At 46.8% G+C, this 19,449-nt stretch overlaps 1 protein-coding gene across 5 annotated transcripts in view; it reads right to left on the reverse strand.

Moving 5' to 3' along the window:
* Positions 1–787: 787 nt before the first annotated feature.
* Positions 788–19,449, reverse strand: part of ELMO2 (engulfment and cell motility 2) — a 39,557-nt gene continuing 20,895 nt past the window's right edge. For 4 of the 5 annotated variants that reach the window (XM_081292181.1, XM_081292180.1, XM_081292183.1 and 1 more), the window contains 13 exons: positions 17,614–17,692; positions 14,325–14,375; positions 9,334–9,456; positions 8,901–9,035; positions 8,236–8,340; positions 8,036–8,144; positions 7,457–7,593; positions 6,460–6,623; positions 6,236–6,348; positions 5,953–6,060; positions 5,147–5,229; positions 3,466–3,543; positions 789–2,269 (listed from right to left, as the gene is read on the reverse strand). In XM_081292181.1, coding sequence (XP_081148307.1) covers positions 2,069–2,269; positions 3,466–3,543; positions 5,147–5,229; positions 5,953–6,060; positions 6,236–6,348; positions 6,460–6,623; positions 7,457–7,593; positions 8,036–8,144; positions 8,236–8,340; positions 8,901–9,035; positions 9,334–9,456; positions 14,325–14,375; positions 17,614–17,692 — 1,486 coding nt within the window. In that variant the 3' untranslated portion in view covers positions 789–2,068. Of the gene's footprint in view, positions 2,270–3,465; positions 3,544–5,146; positions 5,230–5,952; positions 6,061–6,235; positions 6,349–6,459; positions 6,624–7,456; positions 7,594–8,035; positions 8,145–8,235; positions 8,341–8,900; positions 9,036–9,333; positions 9,457–14,324; positions 14,376–17,613; positions 17,693–19,449 lie in introns of all 5 variants that reach the window. The other variant, XM_081292182.1, reaches the window with a different exon arrangement.

A 19,449-nucleotide genomic window follows, 5' to 3' on the forward strand; every position in this document is an offset into this window, starting at 1 on the left:
ACCAAGACCCAGTTTTGTGCTTTTTGCTCTACTCCAGTCTCCTGGGCTCTGCACTGTGACTGGCTGCAAACATGGATCCTTGTGACTCAGCTGGGCTCCCAACCCCTCTGAACAGAAGGCTCAAGGCCAGAGTGTGAGCAGAGCTTCCTGCAAACTGCTGCTGTCTCCATTGCCAGCTGGCATCACTTCATTCAGTGCTTACCAAGCACCTACAATGGTACCCGTCGCTGCCCCAGGTCTTGGCTTTATTCAGTCCGCAAGGCCTGTGTGGCATGTACTTTCTATGCCTTTTGAGAGAACTTGTTCTCATCCCCTCCTCTTTCAGAGGTGAAAGAAATTAAAGTATCTATTTTCATCATTACTGACATTCATGCCACCAAAGCTGTGGACTGGAGCAACAGCCTTAAACACCAGCTGCAAGGCTGGGCACCAAACACAGGTGACACAGGGTGAAGAACGTCTTCTTTGTAAGGCAGAAGTGCTCGAGCTGTTCCCTGGCAGGGGGAAGAGGGAGGGTGTGTTCATGGGGGTGTACAGTACTCCTTTCCCTGCTGTACAGAGCCACACGGAGCTGGAAACACTTTGTCCCAGTACACAGTCTGTGAGAGTTCTTCACCAGCAGGTGTGTGCTGGGGGGCGTGGATGAGGAGGAGGAAGGGATTTTGGAGTGGCTAATGGCTCCACCTGGAGTCCTGTAGCCTCCCAGGTATACTAAAATGAAGATGGCCAAGTGACTCCACCCTCGGGCAGGGAGCAAGTGCAGGGAAACAGCTGTTAACAGGAACCACAATTTGTACATGAAAGAGTATTTATTGAAAACCTGGTTACTGATGGGAAGCTCCTGGCTGTTCTCTGGTTACTCTTGGCTCACAATTGGGAGTGTTACTTTTTCCCCATTTTACTGCCCTGCAAACATTCCGTCCTAGGATAGGTAGATATTATATAAATATATATACATGTCTGTATAAGTATGGCCTATAGTAAAGAAAATATATAGTACACTCTTCATTGGGTAGTACCTACCATGCCAGGGTATCAATACTGAATGCCACTGTGTTAACGGGTCCAAGGGGAGAGGATGTGCATGTGGTTCAAGTGCTGAAGCACCAGGGAAGCCCCGTAGCACAGCTGTGGCCTTGGCTGACCTCAGCCAGCTCCCTGAAATCATGGCCAGTGGCAGAAACCACAGCACTAGGAAGGAGAGAAGGGAAGGCAAACTTCCTACAGTCTGGAGGCCAAAGGAAAACAAACTGGAGGGGCTGCAGTTCAAGCCAGTAGGAGATTTCTCCAGGAAGGAAAGATAAACGTAGGGGCAACCGGGGGGAATCCTGTGACCACAGTCAGTCCTGACCTAGGCCTCAGCGGGGCTTTCCCTGCAGTGTTCCTGAAACTAAGAGGGCAGGACTTGGACTGGAGGTCTCTGCCTGGCCAGAAAGAGACGGAGAGCTTGTATGGAGGAACATCCATCTGTTCTGATACCTTCATGGGCAAGAGAGATCTGATAGCTCTGGAGACCAGAGATGTTAGAGCCAAACCTCAGAAGCAGCAACATCTTGGCACCAGATGAGGCTAGAGTGAGCCCTCAGGAAGAAGACAAAGCAGAGGCACACGGCCTATATTCAAATCCACCCAAAGGCAGCCACTCCAAGGCTCTCAACATGCCCGGATTACCTGTCCTCTGCAGGCAGCTTTTCCTGAGCCATCTCTGGCTCACATGGGATCCAGCCAACAAGAGCAGCCTCAGGAAGCAAGGTGGGTGGCTGCTGTTAAACCCAGTTCAAGACAACAGTTTCTAGGCTGGAAGGCAGGGCACCTATCATTCATTCCTCATGGCCCAATCCCAGGCTTTGCAGTGATGGGAAGGCAAAGCACCCTGCCTCCATGACTCCTAGTAGGCAGGGACCAGGAAGAAGCTCTGTGTGGTCTGAGGTGGGTTTGAGGAGTGGCTGGCATTTACTGGCCACCACCATCACTGTAGTTTCTGTACAAGCAAAAGACAAGGCACCAGAGCTGAGTGTCTCTCCTGGGCCCAAATCCCTCCTGGGTACTGTGGTCTTTGGCTCCAGGTTCAGCCGTAATGATAGACAAAGTCATAGCTGCTGGGCTCCTTGGGGACTGGTGGCGGTGCTTCAGGAATCTGGATGTTTTCCAGGTCCAGGAGCCGCAGCTTCATTTCCATGCTCAGCAGGGTATCCAGGTCACTTTTGGTCAGCTCACTGGACATGTCCTTACCCAGAAGGGCACTGAGGCCATCAATCCAGATGCAGTACTGTGGGGAGCAAGTTGCAAAAATGTCACATGGTAGCCATGGGGCCACAAGAGATCCTGCCAGAGTCCCTGTTCTGATGGAACTTACCACGGTCCCTTTTGCATTGTTTAGAACAGGCAAAACTGGTCATAGCAAAGATAAAGTGGGAAGTGATCACACTTTTAATTACTAATTCTGGTTTTTATGGAAGATTTACAGTTAAACTCCCTAAAATAATATGAAATGTGGCCTAAAAATAATTAATGAATAAAGCAAAATGAGACCTAAATCTGGAGCAACATCTACCTGAAGTTGGGTACAGATCTGTCATGATTATGGTGGTCAGTGAATGCTAGTCAGTCCCCAAAACTGGAGGCATATGGGGCAGAGGGTGTTAGGTGGATAAAATAGGACCCATACAGGAATATGGAAGTATCTCAGTTTTATTTAAAAAAAAAGTAAATTAAAAAGATCAGTCAATAAATGTTAAAAAGTAAGTACTTAAGAAATTGAGCTGGAGGTGTCAAGATGGGAGGGAATAACTTACAATTCTTCCCAACCTCCCCCCTGAAATCTTCCTGTATTCTCTGCTGCCGTTTTCCTGCCCTCCTGCCTTGTTCACCTGGCTCCCCGCCTGCGCATCCTTCCTTTCCTCCCACCTAAACTCTACTGGCAGCTCAGACCCTACCAACTGTATGTTCTTCTCAACACCTGGCCTCTGGTTCTCGCTGATGGCTCTCAGAGGTCACCAGGCACATAGGATTTCAACTGCATTTACTCATTTAATGTCCAGCACCTTCCAGAGCTGTGGGTAGAAATGCAGGCCCCTTGTCAGAAGAACCAGATCCACTGGCTTCAAAGCCCAGGCTGGATCCATGATGACATGTGACTGGGAGCCCTGAGTAGGGACGACCTGTCAAGTCAAATTTGTATTGGGAACCACAGAAGAAATGAAAAGAGAATTTTTCTAGGCCCAGGTGAATACGTTGTCCCTAGTTGGCCCCATGTTTCCAATATATGGCTATTGCTAAAGAATAACCTGGGAAGACCAGTACGCGGTGAAAGGTCCACGGTGTGGCAAATTCTCAGCATCTGATGGACTGCATGATCTGCTAGGCCACCTGCTTTGAGATGGATGCTCCTGTTCTGCCCCTCCTCCCCCCGCTGCAGAGTCCCCTCGAGGGCTCTGCTGTTCCGGGCAGCAGCACACTGCTCACCTCATATTTATTAGGAGCGATGAAGTTTAAGGTCTCGTCAGGGTCATACAGGATGGAGAAAGCCAGTTCCAACACCTCCTAAAGGAGAAAGGGTGTCAGTTACTTGGAACAACAGAATGGCCCGGGCTCTGCACATCAAGATCTTGGCCAAAGTCACCAAATGCATTGATTTAGTTGTGATATCCCAAGGCCTGTAGGCATGCACACAGGTGTGGCTAGAGATAAGGCCAAGTGGTCATCGACTTTAACTCTTCACCTAAGTCCTGCCTAAAATGTGGTGATACTTTTAAGATGGGACAAGTCATTTCAACACTCGGAACCCTTGCATGTCAGAGTCCTTGACTGTATGTTGTTAAAACTTTTTTATTTTACATAAAAAATGACTGGTTTTCTCTTTCTATCATGCTATAATTAGCACAGGGAAGTCTTCACAATTTTTTAAAAATTACCAAAAAACAAACTGCAGACAAAGACAATTTGAGCATCAATAAAATAACTGCAATGGACTGAATGAAACAAATATAAATTGCTTATATCCATGACTTCATAATAACACTAAAAAAACAAAGCAAAATAGACAGAAAATTGGTTATTATTGAATGATAACAGGGCACTCACTGTCTTAAAAGTACGTACATAAGAAAAAAGAATCAAGCATGGATCTTCCTTTCTTACATGAACTGTACTCCTAGGAAACCAAAACTAAATAAGGGCAAACTTCAGACAGAGAAGTTCAGCTCATAAGTGAAAAAGGAATAACTACATTGGGACGTCCCTCGTTTGCAAATCTTAACTTACTAAGGACGTGGGCACCAGCAGTGAGTCTGCTGATGTGGCCCAAAGGAGACACCAGACCTTAGGAGCCTCCTGACAGATCACAAGACAATCTGTGAGGGGTCTTGCCAGAAAAAGGACAAATGTGAACCAAATCAAACCTCTAGATCCCTCTACCAATTTACAGATCTGGGTCAGAGGAGCAAGTTAAACTAGACCACAGGGAGACATTAAGCAAAATTCAGACTCTGGGAAACTACCAAACAAGCAACCTGATTTCTTCAACAAATAAACTAAAACAAGGAAAAAAAAAAGATGAAAAATACAGCAGGGGAACTTATGAATGAAAAACCTTAAAAAAAAAAAAAGACTTATTATGATGTATAGACTTCGGATTCTGATTTAAATAAATTGGCTATTCTGGGCATGGTGGCACATGCCTGTGATCCCAGTGGCTTGGGAGGCTGAGGCAGGAGGATCATGAGTTCAAAGCCAGCCTTAGCAACAGCGAGGCGCTAAACAACTCAGTGAGACCCTGTCTCTAAAGAAAATACAAAATAGGGCTGGAGATGTGGCTCAGTGGTCCAGTGCTCCTGAGTTCAATCCCTGGTACTGCCCCACCCTTCCCCTGCCAAAATGGTTATGAAGGTGTGTGTGTACGCATCTAAACCTTTACATAAAGAAATTATGACATTTATAAGACAATTGGTGGACATCCCAACATGTAGAAAGTATTTGATTAGAGGGTTCTATCTATTTTTTTGTATGTTCAAAATTCTTACTAGAACATTCAAAAATAACTTAAAGAGAGGGGAAGAGAGTGAGCATGTAGCTAAACAACACCCCCCACTGGCTGCACTCTGTAGGTATCACTGTGCCGGCTGCTCAGGACTGTCTTTCCACTCACCTTATTCTGTTTCAGAGCACTCTTCTCTTTCATGTGGGGACAATCTTTCCCAGTGACAATGGCCTTAATGTCTGCAACAGGAACTGATAAATGGTGGGAATTAGCATCTGGAGGCTGATGCTGCAGGCTGGTCAGTGCTTGCCTCAGGGCTGGAAGGGAAGCCCTGGGCAGAGTGCCAGGGAGCTACAGATCCCAGACTTGAAGGGCTCTAGTGCCTCAGGAAGAGTGGCTGTGGACCATGGCCTTGCAGTGTTCCCTCCTTGGTCACTTTCCATAGACCATGGTTTAGTGAGGCTGTCTCACTGGGCATCACTGTGGGGCTCCTGGTTTAATTCCCAAGGAGTGGGGCCTTGGGCACTTCACAGAATGAAGGTGACAATGCCATCAGAGCGAAGGTCAGTGGCAGCTGAAGACTGGGCTAACTGCCCACCAGCCATCCCTCACCACCCATGCAGACCTCTAGGAGGGTGACCATCATTACCATTTTACAGAAACACCCAAAGCAGAGGGGAGAGTTAACTTGCAATTAATCAGAATTAATCACTAATTAGGGGGAGAGCCAGGATCTAAATTCAGGCTGTCCAGCACCAGAGATTTTTACAACCTACAGGGCACGTTCACATCTGTGACCTCATCAATTTCCCAAACAACCAGAGAGGTGGGCCAGGCAGGTGATCTCTGGCAGATAAGGAAACAGGTTCTGAGCGAGCTTGGGCCCAAGAACAGACCTCAAATAGCCAGGAATAGAGTTCAGGTCTGCTGTCAAGTCTAGCTACTACAACACATCAGCAGAGAAATGAACCTACTTTTCTCCTGCAGGGATTCAAATGTCACCTCTCCTTGAGGGTTGTCATCCAGGTCACCGTAGTGCAGGACCTTGTGGTTCAGTGCTAATCGGCAGTACCAGAACCGTTCTGGAATACAAGGAAACCAAGCCGGTGGACTGGGACAGTACTGGGAAAGGCCTGGGCCCACAAAAGACAGAAGGACAACTGGCCTGCCTGCTCCCTCCAGGGGCCACCAGGCAGCCTCCTCTTGGCCGCAGGGAGTCTGCGGGTGAGGACCAGCCCAGTGTTCCTGTCTCCTCACCTTGCCTTCGGCGATTCCCTATCTTTCGGAAGCTGCTGCCTTCACAGAGCCTGTTCAGGCGCTGCTGCTTGATCAGCTCAAGGATCTCAGGCTGGATCTTCTCCCTCAGCTCCCTAGGGTGGACACGCACTGAGTGAGGAGAAGGTCATGGGGATGGTGGTGCTCCTGAGGGCACAGCTGGCAGCTGTCCCTTCCCTCCCAGGCTCCTCCAGGACAGCACTTACACAATCGGCGGGGACTGGAAGTCATCCTGACTCATCCTCTCAGACTGGCGCAGTCTTAGAATCTCAGAGTAGCTTAGGCTACGCAGTTTGCTCTTGAACTGATCCAAGGAGTTGGGTTTGGAGGGCAAAGCTCGTGTGATCTGCTCTCGGACGACCTGCATAACCTGAGAGGAAAGAAGGCAGCAACTCATGCCACTGCTCTGATAAAGGGACAGGCTCTCCTCAGCTCCTGAGTCCCGAGTCCTAGAGATACCTGCTGGGTGACTTTCTAAGGGACACCTTTTAGTGGCTACTCAGGTCAAGTGACAGATGGTTAGATGGAAGGCAAGCATGGTGCCTGGCACACCGTGGTGTGCGGATGGTCTGGCTGCCCCACTGGGTGTGCGGATGGTCTCACTGAGGATGGGAAAGCTGTGGGGAAGAATAGGGCACATCGCAGCAGTGGCTGGTGCTGGGTGGTGGAATTATAGGTGACGTTTTCTTCTTTATACTTTTCTATTTTTTAAATGAGATGATTAACTTTAAAACCCTCATCTCCTAGAGTGTCAGCATGCAAGGGCCTGGCACAGTGCCAGGAGTGGGCACCCTGAAAGCACCAAGGGACGATTATCAATTAAAACCCATGATGCCCAGAGGATGCCTGTGGCCTCCTGACGTCTCTCTACATCGGCAGTTCAACAGCAACCACACGCAGTGCACGATAAGCCACAGCTATTCTGCTATGCTAATTTTCCTGCCCCTAGCCAAGGGAGATAGGAGGGGCAGGTGCTGGCTTCCCTGGGCAAATGAGGGCCTTGGGCACCAAGACTCCCACTCAAGGTCACAGAGGAAGTCACAACCAGATGAGATCGAGGCTCTCCAACACCTCAGTGTTGTGACTCAGCACTGCAGACAAAGCTGGTTTTCTCTCTCAGGGGTTCCCCAGGCACTGGCCAGCTGTCAGAGACCGCTGAGCGATAATCTTGCATGGGCCTCAGAGCAGCTTGGTGACACTGACCTTGTTGAAGTCCTCTGCTGTTGCCCTCATCTCTTTCCAGGTCTTGTTCAACAGCTGGATGCAGATTCCAAAGAGCTCTTCAAATGCTCGGTCATGGGTAAAGAACATCGGGTGGTAGTCATTGCGCCCTTCGTTTGCTGCAGGAGGAGAGTAACAAAGGCCAAAGGCTCTGTCCAAGGGGCCTGGGAGCTCACATTCAGAAGCTTTGGTTCTCTGCACCAAAGTTCCAAAGAACCAGAGCAGACCAAGAACCAAGGCTGCCAGGGAGCACGGGTGGGCCTTTCTCCCTCCCTAGCTTTCTTCTCCAGGCTGCTTTTCCTGGTTTCCTCTACCCTATTAGGGCCCAGTTACCTCTGACACACAGTGCTGCACTTTCTGATTACACCTCAAATTACCAGCTTAAACAAAGCAATGACCATGATTCCCACAAAGATAAGACGGATGACCAGCTCAGGTAGTAATTTAAAATACCCCAAGGTTGTCCAGGACACTGACATCTAACTGTTGACAACTTGCAGTCTCAAAAGGTTCCTGGCAACAACACTGGCTAAAGGAGGAGAGGAAGCTGCAGAGACTTACGCAGTTCCCCAACCTGCAGGATTTCACAGAGCATTTTGGTGAGCTCGATGGCACTACGCCCAAATGGGCATTCGTGTTTGTCTTCTCGGCTGCTGTTCTCCAAGACAATCTGTGGGGAAGACACAAAGAAGGATTAGGGAGGTGAGGGAGGAAGACAAGAGATGGGCACTGGGAGCAAGGCCAACTCTTGCCACCTTTACCCGGATGTAGGTGTCCTGGTGGACTTTAGCCAAGTACAGCATGTTGTCCAAGGCCAGCATTCCAGGAGGAGTCTGGGTAAAGTCCAAGGCTGGGTTGATATGGTTCTGGAGAAACAGAGACAACTGGTCTAAGACTCAGCAGTGCTCCCATGTGTGCAAAGACCTCAAGGGAAGCCCTATGCCCTCCCTGTGTCTGCTGCCAGCACCTCATGCTTTCTACCTTGGTCCTAGCTCTTTTTGCATTCCCATCTCTGTGACTGAACTGGGAGCGCTCACAGAGCTGGACTGTGGCTGCCTCATCGTGCATCCCAGGGCCTAGCTGCTGCCAGGCACTGAGCAGGTGTGCAGCAAATCCATAAACCAACTCCACCCTACAGTCATGTTCTACCATAAAATTGTCATGATAGCTTTGCAAAGAACCTAGCTGTTTAGGGGACAGGTCCCCATTCTACCCACTGTGGCGGACCTCCTGGGCCCACCCCCTGATGAATGTGTTTCATGGGGCCAAATGTTGCACAAAAACTTGCAAACTTGCTACCACCAAAGCAAACCAAACATCAAGACCCAAGGCTACCATTATGAAGGAAGAGTTATCAGCCTGTCTAGATAGACCTTCTGACTTCCTGTCAGAGGAGAAAGCCTACCATCCTCTATTCTTTACTTACAGTAAATCCCAACATTTTGTAGTCCTTGGTGTACATGGCTTTGCGTTTTTCAGTCCCACTCCCAGGAACATTGCTAGGGTCAGATTCAGCATCAAACGCAATCCTCCTTAGTTCAAATATAATATCTCTTTGAGCCTGACAGGTGAAGAGACAATCAGCAAGTGAGTCAGTCAGCCAAGGGAAGGAAGAAGGGAAGAGTGGGGCAGGCTATCCAGAGCCAAACTCTGGCCCCAGTCAATCTCTTGGGAGGCATTGCCTCTACCCCAGCAGAAATAGGCAAGGCCCAGAGACTCCCTTAGTAGGCAAACACCACACTACTTTTCAGGGAAGATAAAGACCACACACAGTACCTGGCACAGACCAAAGGGATGCACAACAGGGGTAAGAAAACAGCACTTCTAAGCAGGAAGGCACTATCCCACTTAGCACCTGCCTGGTCATTAGGGTCCATCTTGGTCATCATCCTTTCTTCCAGAAGGTTAAAGGTCAGGACTTGAAGGACATAGAGCTGATGGGCCATCTCTGTTTTGATTGGGCGGTTCCCTCGGATCACATGCTAGAAAAGGCAAAGGCAGAGAGCAGGGGGCTGAACTGTCTCTGTTTCTGAAGAAGTGCCATAGACATGCTGGTGAAAACAGTGCACCGCAGGGAACAAGCTTCCTCCGACACCCAGGGACTGCGTGTTCTGGAAGGAGGCACAGTGTGAAAGGGCTGGAGTCAGGCACCTGAGGGAGGCTGAGGGCGCCCGCCCTTCCTCTGTACTCCGTCCACGGCGAGGTGGAATGGAGGGCAGAGCTGCACCTGCTTCAACTGTGCCTGCCATGGGGCCACCCATCAAGGTTAGAAGATGGGGCCTCAGGGCTGGACCCTACTAAGTCCAGGGCAACAGACAGGTCATGGAAAAAGGGTCACTTTTTCCTTAAAAATAAATGTTTCCATGGCTTCACCCAGTAGAGAAGCTTTAGGAAGATCACTTTCTTCAAATGCTATTGAGACTCTTCACAAATGAGGAGCATCCACCTTTGTCCAACTCCTTACACTGCCCTGTCCCCTCCTTTCTCTCTCACACCTGTGCCCCTCTGTCCCATTATCTGTGTAGGTCCTGCTCCTATATCCCCCCAGGTCCTTTGTCCTCCTCTGTCCTCCCCCTCGGTGGCCCCACCCTCCCCTCATCGCCTCTCGCTTTGATCCCATGCCCGCCCCACTTCAGGTGCCCTCATTCCGTGTCCGCCCGTCTTTCTCTCGCAGGTGTGTCCGCCTGTCTGCCTCTCACCGTCCTGTTCTCCGACCACGAAACCCTCCCTTTCCTCCTGGCTCCCTGTACCTTCCGCCCCCACCCCCTCCGCTCTGTCTCATCCACCATCCTGAATCCTGTCACTGGGGTTCTTTCTGGTTCACATGAGCCTCTGTCAAGTTTCCCACATCCCTCCACTGCGTCTTCAGGGTCTCTTCTCAGCAGCCCTGTCTCCAGAGCTGTGCTGCCCAAAGTGCTGGTTATTTATATTTAAATCAGTTAAAACCTATTTAGATTAACAATTCTTTGTCTCCCCAGCCACTGTAGCTAGTGGCTGCCGGCAGGTGCCACCCCTTCTCCAGAGGTCTCTAACTCTAGACACCTATCTTTCCAAGCTCCTGACACTTTAGGTCAGTTCTCTGTAGAGCTTGCTCTGGCTCTAGCTTGCTCTGGCTCTAGATTAATCTCCATAGACCTCTGCAGTCCAACTGTGGCCACTAGGCAACAAGTGGCCATTGAACACCTGACAGGTAGCTAGTCCAAGCCATGTGTTGTGTCAAATGAGTACCACAACTTGAAAACTTAGTATGAAAAAAAAAGTAAAATATGTCATTAATAATGGTTTATATTCATTACACGTTGAAATGATGTTTGGGGTATCTTAGGTTAAATAAACTATATCATTAAGCTTAATTTTCCCTATTCCTTTCTTCTTTGCCAAACTGGGATCAAACACAGGGTCTTGAAAGTAGTAGGCAAGTGCTCACCACTAAGCTATATCCCCAGCTCTTTTTAAATTCTTTCATTTTGAGACAGGGTCTCCCTAAGTTGCTCAGGCTGGCCTTGAACTTGTGATCCTCCTGTCTTAGCCTCCAAGTGACTGGGATTTATAGGCATATGCCACTATACTCAGTTTTCCTTACTCCATTTCTGGGGGCAATGGGGTGGGGGGGACTGGGAATTGAACCCAGGGGCACTTAACCACTGAGCAACATCTGCAGCTCGTTTTTAAGTTATGTTTTTTTTTATTATTTATTTTGAGACAAGATTTTGCTAAGTTGCTTAGGGCCTAAGTTGCTGAGGCTGGCTTTCAATCTGTGATCCTCCTGCCTCGGCCTCCTGGGCCACTGGGAATATAGGTGTGCTCCACTGTGCATGGCATCCCTTACTCCTTTTTTAATGTTGTAACCAAAACATTTAAAATTAAATATGTGGATAAACTTTATTTCCACCAGCTGGGCTGCTCTAGACCTCTTCCCTAGCTGTGACTCTGTGCTTTCTTCCTCATCTAGATGGTGCTATCCAGTAGAGTTGCCATAATCAGAGTATGAGTATTTAAATTTAATTGAAATTAAAATTATACATTCATTTCCTAGCCACACTAGACTCATTTCAAGTGCCAAGTGGCTACCATTTTGGACAGCAGTTCCATAAACTAGAGCAGGTGCCAATGCAGTTGAGCCAAGTCTTGCCTCACCCTCCCTCTGAACTGGGGACTCCTTCTAGCCCTCTATCTCCCCAGAATGCCTGTGCCCAAGCTGTCTCCTTCTCTGCTCTCATGGCCCAGACTCTCTGCCCTGCCTCTGCCGTTTCTTACCCCCTCCACACCTCTTCTGCTCACTGAACCTTTTCTTTACTGTTCCCTCTTGCTACTACCCTGATTTCTCCGGCTCTTGGTTTTCATTCACTTTAATCCCCTTTCTCAAACTAAAGAGACACCATGATGGTTAATTACTCTAGCCAGCGAAGGCCTGGGGAAGTACAGCTGTAGCTTTGGAGGTCTTGCCTGAAGGCTTACTCGGCTTACTCCACTGCCAAACTATCTAAATCCCTGGGCTTCAGTGAGCATGCATTAACCATTTCCTGGCAGGTCATTTAAGTCCTGATGCTGAATCATCTTCTGTAGTGGAATTTTTGCTTGTTCACAAGATTTGTCCAGAAATGAGCTGATTTTCTAAGCCTATTCAGGAAAAGAAGTCTCAAACATAATTAATTTCCCTGGCGGGGCACCCTCAACCCCACATGAAGATGAGGGTGCCTGGAGAGCTGCTCAGAAGTGTTGCCAGCCATGCATGAGTACCTGTGCACTCCCAGTCACTTGGGGGCTGCATTCCAGTATTAGCTGGAGCCCTTCCTCCTGGGCTGGTGGCTGGGCTTTGACAGCAGGGAGGAGCAAGTTCTGCAAGGTGAAGCTTGTAGACTACAAATTCAAAACAGCTGACTGCTCCTCTTCATAGGTGCTCAGGGCTTACTTCCTGAGTTCCATCTCCCTTGCATCCTGTTCTGCCCATAGAGTGGAGGCTTACCAAGTGCCAGGCACCCTGCTGAGCACGTGTATGTCTGTGTCTATGTGTGGACATGTGCAACTCATTTAGTCCTTGCATCCAGATGAGCAAATTAAAGCCCAGAGAAGTGAAGTGAACTGTTCAAGATCAAAGAAGACTGGAAAATCACAGAGCAGGGGCTGATCAACTCCAAAGTCCATGTTCAGCATTATTTTTTTAACACTTGACTCCTGAGTTTTCCTTTATTCCCTTCATTGTGGTCTCTTGTTTTTGATAACTAATAGAATTGCTTCCTTTTAATCTAGATCCCTGGCTCTCCTTCCCAGCTCCCGGCTCCCCTACTACCCACTCTGTCCTCCTGCACCTGACATCACCACCACAGTAACAGCACAGGACCCTCCTTCCAGCACCCTGCCTGGCAATTCCTTCTCTCCTCTCCTCTCTTCTTCCCCCCTCAGGAAACAACACATCTCTTTCTTGTGGTCTTTCTAAAATGCAAACCGGCTCTCTTGCCACTGAGTAAATCCCCTCAATTGTCCCTAGACTAAGGCCTTCCTTGATCTGGTCCCTATGCTGCTTGCCCTCGCCTGCGCTCAGTCATACAGTGCGTGATTCCAGATGGAATCCTGTTCTTCCTGGTGTGCCTACTTGTCCTCCAGGGCTTACCCAAAGACACTCCTCCCTCTAAAAGCTTCCTGACACGCTGAATCTAGGTGAGGATTCATTGTTCCTGTTGTCCTCTCCAAGACCACAAATCTCTATAGAAGCACTGACCACTGTTTTTCCTACTGACCAAAGACCTTTGAGAGCATGCACTTATTCATCTCATCAGTGCCCTACATGATTCAGGCTCATAATCAGTGTGAATTGCTTTCCTCTTTTTTTTTCCTTCTTCTTTCTTTTGTGGGGATTGAACCCAGGGCTGCTCTACCACTAAGCTACATCCCCAGATCTTTTTATTTTGAGACAGGGTCTCGGTAAGTTGCCCAGGCTGGTCTTAATCTTGCAAACTTTCTGTCTTGGCCTCCCAAGTCACTGGGACTCTATGTGTGTGCCACCACACCCAATTATTGTGCCTATTTTAACATACACCCTCTGATGAACATTCTGGAGTTGTAACAAGTAGTCAAGCAGTAGAGCTGGCCTTAGTCTCTTCTTGAAGTGCTGGAATTCCTAGTGGGATGGCTTCCCAGAGACAACTCTGCTTACAGAGGATTATATGAAAATCTTAACAGTTTAAGAACAGTGTAGTGGGCTGGGGATGTAGCTCAGTGGTAGAGTGCTTGCCTAGCATGCATAAGGCCCTAGGTTTGATCCCCAGCATGATAGAAAAAAGTGTTCCGGTTTAGATATTAAGTGTTTCCCCAAAACCCAAGTATGAGACAATGCAAAGAAGTTTAGAGGTGAAATGATTGAGTTATGAGTGTTTTAACGGGATCAGTACAATAGTCTCCAGATGCGGATTAAGTGGATGGTAACTGTAGGCAGGTAGGGTGTGGCTGGAGAGGTGGCTCCCTGGAGGTATGCTTTTGGGGTATACATTTTGTCCTTGCTGAGCTGAGTGCTCTCTCTCTGCTTCCGGATGTGATATGCTGAACTTCTTTCCTCTGCTACGTCCTTCCACCATGATTTCTGCCACACCTTGAGCCTTTGGGGATGGAGTGGGCTGTCTAGGAACAAGACCTCCGAAACTGTGAGTCCCCAAATAAACTTTTCTTCCTTTAAAATTGTTCTTGTCAGGTCTTTTGGTCAGAGCAGCAAAAAAGATGACGAAAACAAAAGGTTTAATATCTATTAAGTTCCCTCTGTGTACCCTAATACGCAATAGTGATTTTAATAATAATAATAACTATAATGATAGTTATAATTGCTAGTAATAGTAACAAAATGTGTTTAGGGACTTACATTCAGGATTATGGATCGAAGGTGCTTCTGTGCAAAGGCATTGGCCATATCCTGGGGGAAACAATAAGCAAATGTAAGGAAAGATGGCATGCACACATGTGTGATGAGTAACCAGAGGAAGGTGATGTCAGCTTCTCTTTTCCCCTTTCTTAAAGTTTTCTCCCCTTTCCAACAAAATGTGGGTGAGAAGAAAATCTACTGACCATCAAATGTATCTTACACTCTATCAAGAACCACCCTCCCTTTTTAATGAGTGCAAATCAATTCAAATAGAACTTTCCACCTAATGGCACAATCAACCACATGTCTTCACAGAAGGACATGGACGATGAGACACTGTGTTACAAGGATGCTGGGCAATGGACATTGCACAGAGCACGAGCAGCATGATGGTTCCCGAACTATAGGCATCATTGCAGGCCACTGCCCAGGCTGGACAGGACTCTGCAGAAGCACCGACTCCAGACTGAGCAAAAGGCTAGCCCCAGCCCCTCCTCCAGCTCCCCAACAGTCAGGGCTGGGGATGGGTGCCCCAAAACAGACAGTAACCCCATCGCTTCTCTCTTACTTAGAGAGCAATGTGCTCTCATAATAGGTTCATTTACCTTTTTAAGAAATTATTATATTTGGCTTAGATTTTGACAGTGATGATTTGCTTATTTCGCATGCCCAGGAAATAAAGTATCCTACACAAATGAACCTTCCAGGGAGCAAAATCTTAAGGGTTTATTATACCATTCTTATGCAAATCTTTAAGAATATATACATTCTTTATTCTGAAGAGCCTACAATGGTTATAATTTAATCTTTGCCAAGGACTCGGCTTTGTCAAAAACAACAGTGATTATTCTCTGCTATGACACTGTATCACCCTGAAGAGCTATTGAAATGCGAAGCTATTTTCCCCTAAACAAAATGGTCCCAGATTACAATGCTTTTAATTTTCCTGACAGCTTTTCACAATAGTGCCGTTCCTCCTTCCAATGTCAGCCATCACTTCTTCCCAATGTTAATTAGTATGATTTCACTTTCTAAGCTGCTGCCTTCACTTAATTTTATAGATAATTCTAAGTCAATGAGCCTGAAGGAGATGAACACCTCTCCTGTGGTATAGTATCTATGATCTCTGTCATTTTCCCTCAAGCTGAAAGGCCTTCCTCTTTCCTTTCCAATTTCTACTCATGACCCAGATGACTGACACCGCCAGGAGCTCTACGTTTTACTTTGCATGCCTTGAGCACGTACTGCTGGCAGAGAGGAGAGTGGCCTAGAAACTTCCTTGGTATCTATAGGAGGTCAGTTGAGATTTAACCTTGCTGTGGTCAGTAACGGACTGTGGCCGGGAGCTGGAGTACAAGCCTCACACCAAAGCCTCTCCTTGACGCTAGGGAAAGGAGCACTCATTGTCTTTGGTATCTCGTAAAGCTGGCCTCTCGAAGCTTCCCTCTAACCAAGACATGAGCATGTGGGATCCCTTTTGTCAATTAAGTCTTCTTGAATTCCCCAAAGCATGTGGATTGACCTTCACCCTTTTGCTATAGCAAATTAGGAGGCGATGCTTCCATGGCATCCTCTGGGTGAAAGTCACAAGCTTTTTTTTTTTTTTTTTTTTTTTAAATATTTTTCGTTGTAGATGGACACAATATCTTTACTTTATTTATTTATTTATATTTATTTAGTGCTACAGATGGAACCCAGTGCCTCACACATGCTAGGCAAGTGCTCTACCACTGAGTTACAATCCCAGCTCTTTAAAAAAAAAAAAAAAAGATTTTTAGTTGTACATAGACACAATGCCTTTATTTTATATTTATGTGGCACAGACTACTTTTGAATCTGACCTTCCTTTGCTGACCACAGAATGTGCAAAGCAAATCACAAAGGAAAAACTGGACCTCACTCCCTGAGGCAGACCTGCCTTCAATCCTTCCTATGATGCTGAGCGTCCTTGGGTCCTGACAAAGGAGATTTATAGCTTTCAACCTTTCCCTAGGCCTTGGCATAGCCTGAACATCCTGATCCGCCCACAAGATTCCTGCCCAGCTTTGACCTCCCCACCTGGAAGACAGCCAGGGTCCCTTCCACACAGCGGTGCTACTTACAGTGACAGGCAGGTCTAGAGGATTAAGGTGCTTGTCCTGCCGGCAGAAAGCAAAAAGCACAGAGAGAAGCAGACGAATGAGCTTCAGCTTACATTCAAACAAGGAGGACTCAGAAGGAGGAGTTTAACAGAGCCACACCATCCAGGACAGACAGGACAGACAGAACCACAGATGTTTCTGCTCCTCCCTCTATAATCTATCAAGAGTTTGGCCATTCCACTTGGACTTTCCTTTATGGAGCCCATGATATTGACAGAAAACTAAAAAGCCTTAGTTCTGTACACGAGTTGGGCATTTATCAGAGAGACCTAGAATGTTTAGGGTTGGAAGGGCCCTCAGAGATCATTTAATCTGGCCATTTCATCTTACAGGAAGAGAAAATGAGACCCAGAGAAGTTAAAACATTTGCTCAACAAAAGGCAGGAAAAGTAGTTGTCTCAGGCCCCTTGACTCTTAGGTAAGTGCCTGTTCTACTGCCCGGATGACAGCAGGTTCTCTCATTGTATAACAGGTGTCTACATAATGACATCCTTATGAGGTAAACGCGCGGCTGCTGCTGCTCTGCTACAGGGGAGGAAATAGAGAGGCAGTGTGATTTGCCTACTGTCACACAGCTAAGCAACAAGGAAAGAGAGACATATAGGATTTGGATCAGAGGACCTTTAAACAGAAAACTTGGTGCTAAGTTCCATTTGTTTGAGACTCCTCAGAACTCAACAGAGGTGCCAAGAGGGTCTTGCCCTTCCTTATTCTTGATCCTCTATCCCAGAAGTTAGCAAACTAGGGCTATACCAGACGTGTTACACGCCTGTCTGTGTAAATAAGGTTTCACTGAAGACAGCCACACCATTCATTTACCTGCCCCCTGTGGCTACTGTGGCTACAAAGGCCAGGCTGGACAGCTGCCACAGAGAATGTATGGTCCATGAAGTGGGAAATATTTACTCTGGCCCTTTAGAAGAAGAGTTTTCAGGCCCTGCTGTGATCTAAGACCCAGCTCCTTTCCCCTCCTGGTGCCTTCCCAGGGCTTACTTAGCCAAGCCACCCTGCTGGGTCTGACCACAGGGAGTTAGGAGGAACTCCTGGGGAAATGGTTGCATTTCTGTTGTCTAGAGAGCAAAGACTGGATAGAGTGAGGATTCTCTCAGAAAAGCCCAAATGGAAAGTTTGGAAAGGCAGCCACAGACCTGTCGCTTGTCCTCAGGAGCCTTCAGAAAAAGTGCATTAATCAGTGCGATGGCGTAGGTCTGAATCTCCTGGTTGGAGCTGTGTCAATGGAGAAAAGAAGCAGAGAGAGATTACAAGACCGAGATCATACTCACAGATGGTTCAACACAATCACTTGTAGACTGTAAACAAATCACAATCTGGGGCTGAGTTTCAAAAGCATTTAAACTGGGCATATTCATGATCCAGCAAAAGAAATTTATGCAAAACAGTAATCAAAATTTATTGATCAGGTGTTTTACTAGAGAACTATTAAAAATCAAAGAATGTTAAGCAATCCAAATATTTCCAATAGCAACTCTGTTTTATATAAATGAATCCTGAGTAGTTACTAAAAATCATGCTTTTGGATAAAGGTTCTTTTTTTTTTTTTGTCTTTTTTAAAAAAATTAATTCACATAATGGTTTAGAGGGTTGTTTGGTTGTTGTCTTATAGCACTACAGATTGAACCCACGGACACTCTACCACTGAGCCACATCCTCAAGCCTTTTAAACTCTTTTTATTTTGAGACAGGGTCTCACTAAATTGCTAAGGCTGGCCTTCAACTTGTGGCTACTGTGGCTACTGCCTTAGCCTCCTGAGTCGCTGGAATTATAGGAATGCGCCACTATTGTCCAGCAAAAGTAGATTCTTAACCTTGAATTCAGGGATCCGCTTAGAGACTGTAAACCCCAGAATGGCACAGAAATTATTCTATGCATTTAAGTAAACATATGATACTTTTTCCAAAGAGAGAAGAGTCCATAGTTGGTATTAGATTTTCAATGGTGTCTGGGATGCAAAAAAGTTTTAGAATTATCCTTTCAAAAGAATCTTTGACATGGAAAAATGTTCAAGATATTATTTGTTTAAAAAAAATTACCAAGGTACACATAATATGCGTAGTAAGACCCCAATTTTATTAAAAATATGGAAAGAAAAAAACCTAGAGGAATATTTATTTATTTATTTATTTATTTTTAAAGATTTTATTAGTTGTTGATGAATCTTTATTTATTTTTATGTGGTGCTGAGAATCGAACCCAGTACCTCACACATGCTAGGCAAGTGCTTTACCACTGAGCCACAATCCCAGCCCCCTAGAGGAATATTTAATACTTAACAGTGGTTATGTCTAGAGTGGGATGGTTGGCCAAAAATGTACTTTATTGTGCTTTTCTAAAGTGTGACTACAAACTTATCCTACTTTATTAAAAAAAAAAAAAAAACTTGGGCTGGGGATGTGGCTCAAGCGGTAGCGTGCTCGCCTAGCATGCGCGTGGCGCTGGGTTCGATCCTCAGCACCACATACCAACGAAGATGCTGTGTCCGCCGAAACTAAAAAATAAATATTAAAAAATTCTCTCTCTCTCTCTCTCTCTCTCTCTCTCTTTCTCAAACAAACAAACAACAAACTACACCCATTTTTGGAATCTTATAATCCCGACACTTGACATCCCCTGCCACGTTGTGGAAGCATCCTGTGGCTCTTTTTCCAGTGGGGCTCATGGGCTTCCTGGTTAGGCAGGGACACCTCAGGACTCTATTGGAGGCCACTAAGTGGCCCCTGCCCACACAGCAGAACGCAAATGTGCTGATTATCAGCCATGGGCTGAAAGTGGTCATGACAGATCTCTAACAAGTGCCATGGTCCTCTTTCGTCCTCAGGGAGGGAATTGGGGATGTCCCCAAATCACACACAAAGAAACAGAGAGGTAGGTTCAAGGTCACCAGAAAATCAGAACTTGATCCAGTGCCCTTCATGTTCCCTCCCCCTAATCAACCTGTTGGCTCTTCAGGTATGAAAGTTAAAAC

This window comes from Spermophilus citellus, assembly GCF_964194105.1.
Source record: "Spermophilus citellus genome assembly, chromosome: 4".
NCBI classification, from domain to species: Eukaryota; Metazoa; Chordata; class Mammalia; order Rodentia; family Sciuridae; genus Spermophilus; species Spermophilus citellus.